The following is an 11664-nucleotide window of genomic DNA, read 5'->3' on the forward strand; positions in this document are numbered from 1 at the left end:
CCCTTGCTGTAGTAGCCACTGTGGTTCAGCTGCAGAGGGGACAGGGACAGCTCAGTCCCATTTATGGGCCCCCCCAGATCCTTCTCATCCTGGTAAAATCGCACCCTGGTGACCGTGTTTTTCAACCAGCCCCGGCAGTGCAGTATCACCGTGTGTCCCTCTAGCAACGCCTGTGCTGGCACCTGCAGCACCAGATCATCTGTGGGACAGGAGGGTCCCATCTCACTGAGGGGTCGAGACAGGTCCAAGGTGGGTCCCCATGGCACCAGGGATACCTGGGTGCACTGGGATGAACTGGGATGTCCCTGTTTGCAGGGTACAGGCTCTCAGCACACAGGGGGTGTGAGGCCACCTACAAAATGGAGCCCATCCAGACCTGTTGGGGGCAACCCTGACCTGTTGAGATTTATGAATCTCAACAGATCCCCTCTCAACATTTGAGACTGTCACGGGGGGGCTGCGCCCAGTGCCGGATCTGTCACATTTGTAGGTGCCTCTCTTTGTGACAGCGAGGCGGTTCTGTCCCTCCTGCCACCAGCGCTGCCTGTCCTTGTACCAGGTAGTGGAACCAGCTGTCCCCAAGCCCTGGCAGGTCAGTGTCACCCGGTCCCACAGCACTGCCGGCCTCCAGGGGGACCATGTACACTGAAGCCACCCTGGGCTGAGGCAGAACATGGGGACACTGTAGACACCTGTCATGGTTTGAGCCTGGCACAGAGCCAGTGCCCCCATGAAAATGCCCCACCCTGGTGTCTGCTGTGAGATGTGACCAGGAATAAGCAAAACAGGCTCCAACTTAAACATAAATAACACTTTATTACCTAAAACTACAGGAAAAAATAGGAAAGACTATAAGGAAAAGGAAAAAAATTGAAAACCTTACAAAAACCACTTTTCCTCCTCCCCACTCCCTGACTTTCCCACTCCAATACATTCTCTCAAAAATACCAACTGCCCAGTCCGGCACGACACTTTAGTATACTCAAACATCAGTTCATGAAGAGGGAAAGGAGTCCTTCTTGTTCCATAGGCTTCTCGTGGAGACACACTGAGACCCTCGTGTGCTTCCCTGTCACTCCGGCACCGCCCGGAAAGTCCATTTGCCGCTTGTGACACGTTCCTTCCATGCTCAGTGCTCTCACCACCGAGACATGGCCAGAGCTGCTTTTAGGGTGGTCTTTCAAGGATGCCTTGTCTCACTCCAAAAAGGCACAGTCTCTGCTTTTGGGACAACTGTCCCCCCCATATATTTCCAACCCCCTGGGGCCGGGGGGTCCTCACAAATGAACCCTCCTGGTTTTGAGGCACTGCCTCCCCCTAAATGCAGTCTGTGTCACAGGAACAACTGAGTCCATGGCTACAAGAAAACGTCCAGCCCAAAGGCCACTCCAAATCATCTCTCCCCATCCAATCATCTCCACAAACTCCGGGCCAAGGTCCTTATCTCATATCATCTCTCATCTCCCTTCTTATTCAGCTTCGAGGAGGATTAGCATTTTTGTAAGGCCCCAATCATGCAAGAAAGGGTTAAAAGTTTTCAGTCTCTGTCTGTCGGACGGCTCCCACGCACGCTGCCCACACGCTGCCGCTGCGGCCGGGCAGTCCTCCTCCCCCTTCTCGCTGGCTGCTCTCCTGCTCTCCTGGGGGGGGGAAGAGGGGGGGGGGGGGGGAGAGGGGTGGCTGGCTGCCCGATGTCTCTTGGGGCTCCCCCACCCTTCCATCCTCGAAGCCCCCTCAACACCATCTCTGTCCCGGCCCCCAGGCCTCACCGCATGGCTGGCCCCTCCCCCGCCCAGCAGCAGCGGGCCGGGCGAGGGAGAGAGGTCTGAACTCCTCGGCCGCGATGTCCAAAAAGAGGAAATGCCAGGGCAGTGCCCTGCTTTTAACCCCTGTGTATTCTCGGAGGTGTGTCCAAACCCCACTGGCTACACCAGGTGTCAGTATGAAACCCAAAACCTTCATTGGTTTGACCACAGCTTCCCAGAATTCTCACTCCTTCCGGGTCAACCCATGACACTCCACCCTTCACCTTCCGAGAATACACTTTCTAAAATTATCAACAAAATTACAAAGCACTTCTATACAACAATACCTTAGATTCACTATGACTATTTATCTACCTTAACTTAGTACATGCTTTCCTTATTCTTCTTGGTCTCATCTCACAGCTTTACCTCATCATTCTCCCGTGATTCGATTTCCCGGTCCAGGGAACCAAAAAATGTCATGGTTTGAGCCTGGCACAGAGCCAGTGCCCCCATGAAAATGCCCCACCCTGGTGTCTGCTGTGAGATGTGACCAGGAATAAGCAAAACAGGCTCCAACTTAAACATAAATAACACTTTATTACCTAAAACTACAGGAAAAAATAGGAAAGACTATAAGGAAAAGGAAAAAAATTGAAAACCTTACAAAAACCACTTTTCCTCCTCCCCACTCCCTGACTTTCCCACTCCAATACATTCTCTCAAAAATACCAACTGCCCAGTCCGGCACGACACTTTAGTATACTCAAACATCAGTTCATGAAGAGGGAAAGGAGTCCTTCTTGTTCCATAGGCTTCTCGTGGAGACACACTGAGACCCTCGTGTGCTTCCCTGTCACTCCGGCACCGCCCGGAAAGTCCATTTGCCGCTTGTGACACGTTCCTTCCATGCTCAGTGCTCTCACCACCGAGACATGGCCAGAGCTGCTTTTAGGGTGGTCTTTCAAGGATGCCTTGTCTCACTCCAAAAAGGCACAGTCTCTGCTTTTGGGACAACTGTCCCCCCCATATATTTCCAACCCCCTGGGGCCGGGGGGTCCTCACAAATGAACCCTCCTGGTTTTGAGGCACTGCCTCCCCCTAAATGCAGTCTGTGTCACAGGAACAACTGAGTCCATGGCTACAAGAAAACGTCCAGCCCAAAGGCCACTCCAAATCATCTCTCCCCATCCAATCATCTCCACAAACTCCGGGCCAAGGTCCTTATCTCATATCATCTCTCATCTCCCTTCTTATTCAGCTTCGAGGAGGATTAGCATTTTTGTAAGGCCCCAATCATGCAAGAAAGGGTTAAAAGTTTTCAGTCTCTGTCTGTCGGACGGCTCCCACGCACGCTGCCCACACGCTGCCGCTGCGGCCGGGCAGTCCTCCTCCCCCTTCTCGCTGGCTGCTCTCCTGCTCTCCTGGGGGGGGGAAGAGGGGGGGGGGGGGGGGAGAGGGGTGGCTGGCTGCCCGATGTCTCTTGGGGCTCCCCCACCCTTCCATCCTCGAAGCCCCCTCAACACCATCTCTGTCCCGGCCCCCAGGCCTCACCGCATGGCTGGCCCCTCCCCCGCCCAGCAGCAGCGGGCCGGGCGAGGGAGAGAGGTCTGAACTCCTCGGCCGCGATGTCCAAAAAGAGGAAATGCCAGGGCAGTGCCCTGCTTTTAACCCCTGTGTATTCTCGGAGGTGTGTCCAAACCCCACTGGCTACACCAGGTGTCAGTATGAAACCCAAAACCTTCATTGGTTTGACCACAGCTTCCCAGAATTCTCACTCCTTCCGGGTCAACCCATGACAACACCCCGAGAACAAAGACACCATAGACACAGCCCATGCTGGCCCAGGTCACCCCCACCAGCTCATGGTCCCATCCCCATGATCCCATCCCCATGGCCATATCCTCACAGTTCTTGTCCCCTTCTGTCCCTGCATCCCAGGTCCCTTCTCCAATCCCCGGATCTCCCTGAGCCCAAAGATGCCAGTCCCCACATTCCTGTCCCCACATGCCCATCCCCAAATTCCTGCCCCTGTTCCAGTGTCCAAAGCCACCCTACATCCCCAGTCCCACCAAGGTCCACTGTGGGTAACATGGACTGGCATTGCTGACATTGGGGACCTCAGGGGACCCTGTAGCCTCCCTGTGCCCCCTCCCCTCCCGATCCTTGGGGTGTCAGGCCCATGCCCAGGGCACTCACCCCACAGGAGCAGTGCCACTTTCCCGGCCATCCCGGTGTCCCCAGCCATGTGCACTGGCTGTCACTCACTGCTGCTCCCCTGGCTGGCGGCTCTTTGGCCAAAGGGGAAGGAAGCGAGGTCACGTCTGTCCCCATGTGTAGGTGGCCCTTGGTGGGGGCAGGGTGGCCACAAGGTGGGCACAGGCTGGGGACATGGTGGGGATGGTGTTGCCAGGAGTAGGGGGCTCAGGGGATGTGGGGAACCAAGGATGGGTGTCCAGGAGAATGGGGGTCAAGAGGAATTGGGGTCTCCATGCCTGGGGGGATTCAGGGATGGGGGTGCTGTGGGAAAATGGTCCCCAGGGATTTGGGGTCATGGAATTTGGGTCCCAAGGTTGGGGGTGCAGAGGAAAAAAGGGGACCTTTGGGAATAGGAGTTCTGAGGGAAGAAGCAGCCCATGGGATGGGATCGAGGCAATGGTGGTGCTGGGGAATGGCAGTCCTGGGATGGGGGTCTCCACGGAGGAGAGACCAAGGCAATGGGGATCCCATGGTTGGGTTCCCATGGGAATGGTGGTGCCAGGGATGGGCAGTGGCTAGGTGGACAGGGGGGTCACAGCTCCTTTCCAGGGTGCCTCAGATTTTGGGGTGACTCAGAGCCCAGCAAAGCCCTATCCCTGAAGCACTCCAGGGAAGTCCTGGGAGTCTCTGTGTCCCTGCCCCACACACCCCCGGGTCAGGTGTCCCCATTTCCTGCCTCAGCAGTCCCAAGCAACATTTGAAGACCAGTTGGTTCAGACCAAAGCCATAGAATAAAACCAAAAATCTTTACCACACCATTATTTTCCCAATATGTAAAAACTCAGTGAAAATACAACTGGCAAGGTATAAATGCTCTGCTTTATAGATTCCATTGCTTCCCCAATAAGTCACTCTCAAAAAACCCGCAAACAAATCACAATGAAATGAGAGTTTTCAGTTCTCTTTAGGAGCCCGTTGGTACATACCACAGCAGCGTTTGCTTGTGGATAACACAGAGTGGGGAATCCTCCTGAGTGTCCAACAGCTCCATGGGATTGTTCCCTGCCTGCTGGGTAGCAACCCAGGCCTGAAGGAAGCCTTTTCTTGGGCCATCTTTAGGAACTCTCCCAATTTTGGTCCCCATTCCCACCCTGAAACTTGATTGACTTCCTTTGTAGGAAGGGGAAAAGCTCTGTCCATCCCTGGGACAGTGCACAGGAATCTGTGGAAATGCCCCTTGTGCCTCAGGGTCCAAATGATCAATTGCTGCATTTCTGGACTGGTTCGCTTGCAGGTGCCCCTGCAGGGGTTTTTCCAGCCAGCCCTGCTCTGAAAACCATCAAAGGCCCTCACAGAGCCACTGCTTGTGCTCTCTTTGGGGTTTTGTGCTTCTTGCAGGGCTGAGCAAACCACAGCTCAGCTCATCCTGTGGGGGGGCCTTTTTCCACCCACAGAATTCTCACTTCTGCAGCAGCTCTAAAGCTGCCAGAATCAAAGCCAAGGGGGCAGGGGGGACCCTCAGGTGCTGGCTGCCGCCTGGGGCTGGACAGAGCAGGGCTGGGCCATGGCCATCCCTGGGCAGTGGGGCTGGGACATGGCTGGGCCCCACCCTTGCATTGACAGGGGTCCCCAGGATGTGCCACCCCTGGGACAGGCACCCAGCCAGGAATGTGCAGTGACATTTCTGGAACTGCCACCCCCCAGGACAGGACCCCCATGCCAGGATGTGTCACCCCCTGGGACAGGATCCCCCAGCTGAACTCCAGAGGAGAGACATTAGAGGACAGTAGCCCCCTGTATGTGCCCCCCTAGAAACAGAGAATGCCCTCTTTTCCCATCTGACTCTCAGCACAAATGGCCTCTTCCCTCTCCTCCAGGACAAAGGAAGTGAAAGTGTTGAGCAGGCACAGCCCAGCAACTCCATTCCCCAAAGCGTCCTCACCCTTCCCTGCACCCCCTGCTCCCCATTTCCCCCCTGCCCTGGGTCCCCCAACCCGTTCCCTGCTCAGGTGCACCCCAGGATGTCTGAGCCAGGAGCTGGGGGTGAGGGGATATGGCAAAAAGTAAGAAGAATAAGGAAAAAAGAGAAATAAAGAGAGGAAAATATCAGGGGCAGGTGAGGACACAGAGGCCGAACTACCCAGGACCCCCATGTAATGCCTGGCCAGGAAATGAACACCCCAGGGGTGATTATGTGGGGCCTAGCCTCACCCCAAAATCTGAGGGACCCAGGGAAGGAGCAGTGACCCCAATGTTCCCCCCCACCCTGCCCAACCCTGGCACCCCCATTCCTCTGGGACCCCAACCTTGGAACCCAATTGCCTTCTGCCACCCCTTCCCTGAGACCCCCATCCCTGGATGGCAATTCCCCAGGATCTCCAACCCCAAGGAACACCATCCCGGTAATTCCAGACGATGGGACACCGCTGCCATTGGGGACCTTGATTCCCCCAGGACCACCATTCTCACAGGTCCTCCTTTCCCTGGCACCCCCATTTCATGATCACAAATCCCAGGAGGCCACATTGTTCTGAGATCCTCATCCCCAAGTCTGAGTCTACCCAACCCTTGGGACACCCATTTACCTGGGACCCCATCCCTGGGCACCCCATTCTCCTGGACACTCATCCCTGGCTCCCTACACAGCCTTAGACCCAAATTGTGGCAACATCATGTTCCCACCATGTCCCACCATCCCCCACCATGTCCCCAGACTATGCAGCCTTGTCTCCAGCCTGTCCCCATCCTGTCCCCACCCTGCCCCCACCAAGGGCCACCTACGCGTGGGGACAGACGTGACCTCGCTTCCTTCCCCTTCATCCGAAGAGCCGCCACCCAGGGGAGCGGTGGCCACAGCAGCGAGTGACAGCCAGTGCACATGGCTGGGGACACCGGGATGGCCGGGAAGGTGGCGCTGCTCCTGTGGGGTGAGTGCCCCAGGCACAGGCCTGACACCCTGGGCATGGGCCCTGGTGAGGCAGAGACTGGTGGGGAGGGGGCACAGGGGGACTGTGAGGTCCCCTGAGGTCACCAATGGCAGCAGAGGCAGAGCAGGGCATGGAGCACAGTGTGACCAGAGATTTAGGGTGGCTTTAGTGACAGAAATAGGGGAACTGGGATGTGGAGACAGGAAGAGGGGGATAGACATGTGGGGACAAGGATGTGGCAGAAGGAGCCTTGGGGCTTGGGGCCTGTGGGGATAGGGACAGTGGAACAGGGATACTGGGACATGGAATGGGGCCACATAACATGGAGATGTCACCTGGCCATGGAGAAAGGTCCCATTGGAATTGAATCATGGGCACAGAACCATGGGACTTGGCCGTGGGGACAGGTGCTGTAGGGCTGGTGGAGGTGGGCAGTGCAAACATAGGGTGTCCACAGTGTCCCCATGACCCTCACCCAGCCCTGTCCCTTCTCCCTTCCAGCCCAGACCCTCGGCCTCGCTGGTGAGTCCTCGGAGGATGCCAGGTCCCCACCCCACTGTCCCCAACCCTGCAATGGCCCTGGCAGGCTGGTGTCCCCTGTCACTCGCAGGTGCCCAGACCACCCAGCTCCTGGTGGAGCCCCCCTGGAGGCCGGCGGTGCTGTGGGACCGGGTGACACTGACCTGCCAGGGCTCGGGGACAGCTGGTGACACCACCTGGTACAAGGATGGGCAGCCCTGGTGGCAGGAGGGAGGCAACAACTTCACTGTCACCGAGAGTGACACCTACACGTGTGAGAGACCTGGAAGTGGGTGCAGCCTGCCCGTGAACGTCTCAGACGGTGAGGGTGGTTTGTGTCCCCAGCTTGGCACCCACAGGAACCCCGAGGATGCTGGATAGGCTCTACTCCATGGGTCACCCTCTGGTGTGACCAGAGACTGTCCCCTATACAGGGGGGCATCCCAGAGCATCCCACTATGGGGGGACCCTTGTGTTGAAATTGGGGAAACCTGGTGTGCTGGCTGTGACCCAATATGGGGGTCCTGATGACATCAGGACCCTCCAGACCCCTGTGATTTGACGGCACCCCTCTGCCCCCCAGACCAGCTGGTGCTGCAGGTGCCGGCGCGGGCACTGCTGGAGGGGGAAACGCTGACACTGCGCTGCCGGTACAGGCAGGAGAAGTCAGCCACTCTGGTGTTCTACCGCGAGGAGACAGAAGTGAGGACGCTCTACAATGGGACCGAGCTGTCCCTGTCCCCTCTGCAGCTGAACCACAGCGGCCGCTACCACTGCAAGGCCTGGGTGATCAACGGGGTATCAAAGGGATGGGAGGAGTCAGTGCCGGTGACAGTGACAGTGCATGGTGAGCACCTCACAGCCGCCACCCTGACAGCCCCATAGCACCTTGCCAGGGATTCGGGGTCACCGTTTCCAAAGCCCCCCATTTCCTGCCCTGAGTTTGTCCGGGGACCAGTGCTGGAGGGTTCCCCCCGAGCCCACCTAGGGGTCACTCCTCACTCTTAACTGTCTCAGCACCCCCAGCTCCCTGCGGCCCCGAGCCCCCTCCTGCACATGTTCTACAGGGACGGGCAGGTGGTGGGGGGCCCGCAGGGGTCCCTGCAGCTGCTGATGCCCGTCGTGGGGGTCTCCCACTCGGGGAATTAGAGCTGCCAGGTGCGCACTGAGGGGAGGGCCGTGCGGAAGGGCAGCGCCCGGCTCCGCATCACGGTGCGCAGTGAGTGCAGGGATGGGCACGGGGAGCCCTCACAGCCTCCTCTAGTCTCCTTTCCTGGGCATCTCCATGTCCCCTGTACACCATTCTTGTGTCTCCCGTCTCTGCCCTGTGTCCCCTCACCCCTCTGTGGTGTGACCCCATCCACAACATCCCCCATCACACCCACCCCCCTTGTCCCTATCCCCCCAAACCAGCTGCCGGCCCCTCCCTGTGCTCTCAGCCCAGTCTCTGTCCCACAGTGCCCGTGGCCAATACCATCATCACCCTTGGCACCCTATCACACCAGGTGCGTGCAGGTGACCCCGTGACCCTGCGCTGCTTGGTTCAGGTGGGCTCAGCCCCTGTCACTTTCACCTGGCTGCACAATGGGCAGGAGGTGGCCCAGGGTCCCCTCCTGGAGCTCAGGGCAGTCAATGTGGGACATTCGGGCACCTACCAGTGCATGGCCACCAACCAGCTGGGACATGATGGGCACCGTGTGTTCCGGACACTCAGCCAAGAAGTAGCCCTGTTGGTGACACCGTGGGTAATCAGGGACACAGGTAAGGTCACACAGGGTCATTCGGGGTTGAAGGACCCTTGCGGTTCTGAGTGATCTTGATGTGTCCCCTCTGTTTCTTGCAGTGGCCGCAGGTGTCGGTTGGGCCCTTTTCTTCCTGCTGCTGCTCGTGGGGGTCATTGTGGCCTGGCACCGGTGGCACCGTGTGGGTGGGTGACAATGGGGGGAGAGGGGGTCCTAGGGAGCTGTAGAGGTCCCCAGAGTGTGGGCATGATAGGGCAGCACCCAAAGCCCCAGAATTGTCACTTTCCCTGGAGGTCCTATGGGGTTTGGGGAGGTGCTGGAGAGTCCTGCAAGGATGTTGGGGGTTCTTTAAGAGGCTGTGGGGATGTTTGGAGCGTGTCTGTCCCTGCTGGGCTTTGAATTCTTGAGGCTGAGTTGGCCCAGGGCACTGGGGAGACTCATGAATTCTGGGGGGCTTTAGAGATGCTTGGGGGTGCTGAGAGGAATTGAGGGTCCCATAGGGGTTCAGGAATCTTGAGAGGGGTAGGGCCCTGGGACCCCACAGTCACCCCTCCCCTCTTTCCTTTGCAGCTGCCAGAAAGCAGCATGAAAGGTGAGTGGGGTTCTTCAACCATGAGTCCCCATTTTCCAACATGACACAAGTCTCCATCGCCTTCCACACATTGTCTTTTTCCCCACAGGCCCTGCCCTGATCCCCCGGCCCACCCAGAGGAGGGAGAGGTTGTGTACACCCACGTTGTGAGCACCAAACATGTGCAGTGTGAGTACTGTGGATTGGGGGGACAGTGGCAGTGGTGTCACCCCTTCCCCTTTGGTCCCCCCAACCATTCTGTCCTGCAGGGCCCTCAGGCATCACCGACCACCAGTAACCCTGGGTGGCCTTCGTGGAGCTGCGGGGACCCCAAGGGCGACCAAGAAATCCCAGTGACATCAATGAGGTTGTGCTGTGACACTGGGGGCAACTGGGATGCACTGGGTGTCCCCACCCATGGGCACCCACTCGTGTGTGTGCTGCCACTAAAAACTGCCCCTCCCTGTGGAGGCACAAAGATCCCAAAGGGCTGAGAGAAGAACAATTTCCTGCAACAGCAACGAGAGAGAATAAAACCAAAAGCTACAGCAACAAGGATCAGATTCCAAATTTTCACAAAAAGATCAATTTCCTGGGGAAGTCCCCAAAAGGAACAAACCCTGGACACTCTCCCCTGCACAATTCCTCTACCAGAGGAACCTGCAACTTGCAACTTCCTTGCTCTGATGGCCAAAGCGGCCTTCAGGAGGCTCTGGATTCTCTTGTGCCCTGTCCCAAATTCCTCCTCTGCCCTGTTGCCCCCACGAGCATGTAACAAATGCCCGGTGGGGGTTCCAGAGCCTCCCCCTTCTTCAGAGCAGGTCAGGATCCAGCCATGGCAAAGGGTGGGATGTCAGAGACAAGAAAATTTTGATGTCTGGAGACATTGCGGAACATCTGTGTGTGGCAGGGATGGGTCAGACTTTGCTTTTGGCGAGACTGGGCCCCGTCTGTCCATCAGACTGTCAGCCCTTGTACACTGGGGACAGTGTGAGGCTCTGCCAAAGCCAGCTCCTGAGTGGCCGGGTGACCAGAAGTGCCAGTTGGGGAGAGGGCCCTTGTTAGCCAAACTGGCTTAAAAGGTAGAGCATGAGGTTGCCAAGTCCCTGACCCTGTCTTTCTTGGGATGTCTGTCTCATCCCAGGAGCTGGCAACTGATTTAAATGAGAAATGTCTCCCAAGGAAAGTGGGATCTGTCCTGGAATGAAAAGAAGACCCATGCTAAAACTTTTATTAATTTCAAAAATGATGGGGCTTCCAGGCCAAAGTGTAGAAAAAGGAGTAACAGCTCTTTAATAGGAAATTAATAAACTAGAACAGAACAAACAACACAAACCCAGAACTTTTCCTCCTGCTCAGCGCTGTTGGTTTTTATGGCAGTTGTAACTGCGACGAGCAGGGGGCAGTGCAGAGAGCACTCCTGGCCAGCAGGGGGCGCCCCGGTCCAGCTCCATCCCCTCAGGGACCATGCCGGCCTCGGACGGGAGAGAGGACGGGAAATCGCTCCTTTTGCAAACTCACGGCCACCAATCGGTCCCGGCACCACCACCGGCAGCGGGCAGAAACCGCCAAGGCAGCAGGTTGGATCCCAGTGCCCACTGGCAGCGTAGCAGTGTCCCAGGGCCAGGCACACACCCTGCACAACACCCACAACCACTCTCCATGATCCTGAATGGAAGGAAGGCAGCACCTGACCCCAGGCAGGTCTCGGGTCCACAACAGCACCTCTGGTGGCTTTACACCACAATTCCTGCAAACTCTTAGCCTTTCAGTCAGGTGAGGAGGGCAGGGATGGAGCAGCTTTGGGACCACCTGGAATCCAGACAGGGTCACTCCCCACAGCCCCAGCATGGCTGTGGGTGAGCCCCTGTTCGATATTTCCACACTGTTCCCTCATGTCTAGCAGCCATGGTCAGAACCCAAAGATTCTTCTCAGGCTGTTACAAAGGGCTGCAGGTTTG

At 57.2% G+C, this 11664-nt stretch overlaps 1 protein-coding gene and 1 long non-coding RNA gene across 2 annotated transcripts; one reads left to right on the top strand and one right to left on the bottom strand.

Annotated features, from left to right (window-relative positions):
• Positions 1 to 796: 796 nt before the first annotated feature.
• Positions 797 to 3547, bottom strand: LOC141730089 (uncharacterized). The gene is made up of 2 exons (XR_012581539.1): positions 3300 to 3547; positions 797 to 3169 (listed from the first exon to the last, which is right to left on the bottom strand). It is a non-coding gene; the product is annotated as an uncharacterized LOC141730089 (long non-coding RNA).
• A 3788-nt stretch (positions 3548 to 7335) lies between these two features.
• Positions 7336 to 11035, top strand: LOC141730223 (Fc receptor-like protein 4). Its single transcript, XM_074547654.1, has 8 exons — positions 7336 to 7393; positions 7482 to 7712; positions 7974 to 8237; positions 8849 to 9151; positions 9234 to 9317; positions 9703 to 9724; positions 9813 to 9892; positions 9973 to 11035. Exons 1-8 carry the CDS (start codon positions 7336 to 7338, stop codon positions 9999 to 10001), a joined length of 1071 nt encoding a protein of 356 aa, XP_074403755.1. The 3' UTR covers positions 10002 to 11035.
• The last annotated feature ends 629 nt before the right edge of the window (positions 11036 to 11664 follow it).

The sequence above is a fragment of the Zonotrichia albicollis genome, chromosome 9, assembly GCF_047830755.1.
Source record: "Zonotrichia albicollis isolate bZonAlb1 chromosome 9, bZonAlb1.hap1, whole genome shotgun sequence".
Classification (NCBI taxonomy): Eukaryota; Metazoa; Chordata; class Aves; order Passeriformes; family Passerellidae; genus Zonotrichia; species Zonotrichia albicollis.

Excerpts from the sequence above, each read along its gene's own strand:
- LOC141730223 (XM_074547654.1), top strand. The coding sequence starts at position 7,336 with ATGACCCTCACCCAGCCCTGTCCCTTCTCCCTTCCAGCCCAGACCCTC. Across the intron at positions 7,713-7,973 it reads GCCCGTGAACGTCTCAGACG|ACCAGCTGGTGCTGCAGGTG; the intron begins GTGAGGGTGGTT and ends TCTGCCCCCCAG. Across the intron at positions 9,318-9,702 it reads GCACCGGTGGCACCGTGTGG|CTGCCAGAAAGCAGCATGAA; the intron begins GTGGGTGACAAT and ends TTTCCTTTGCAG.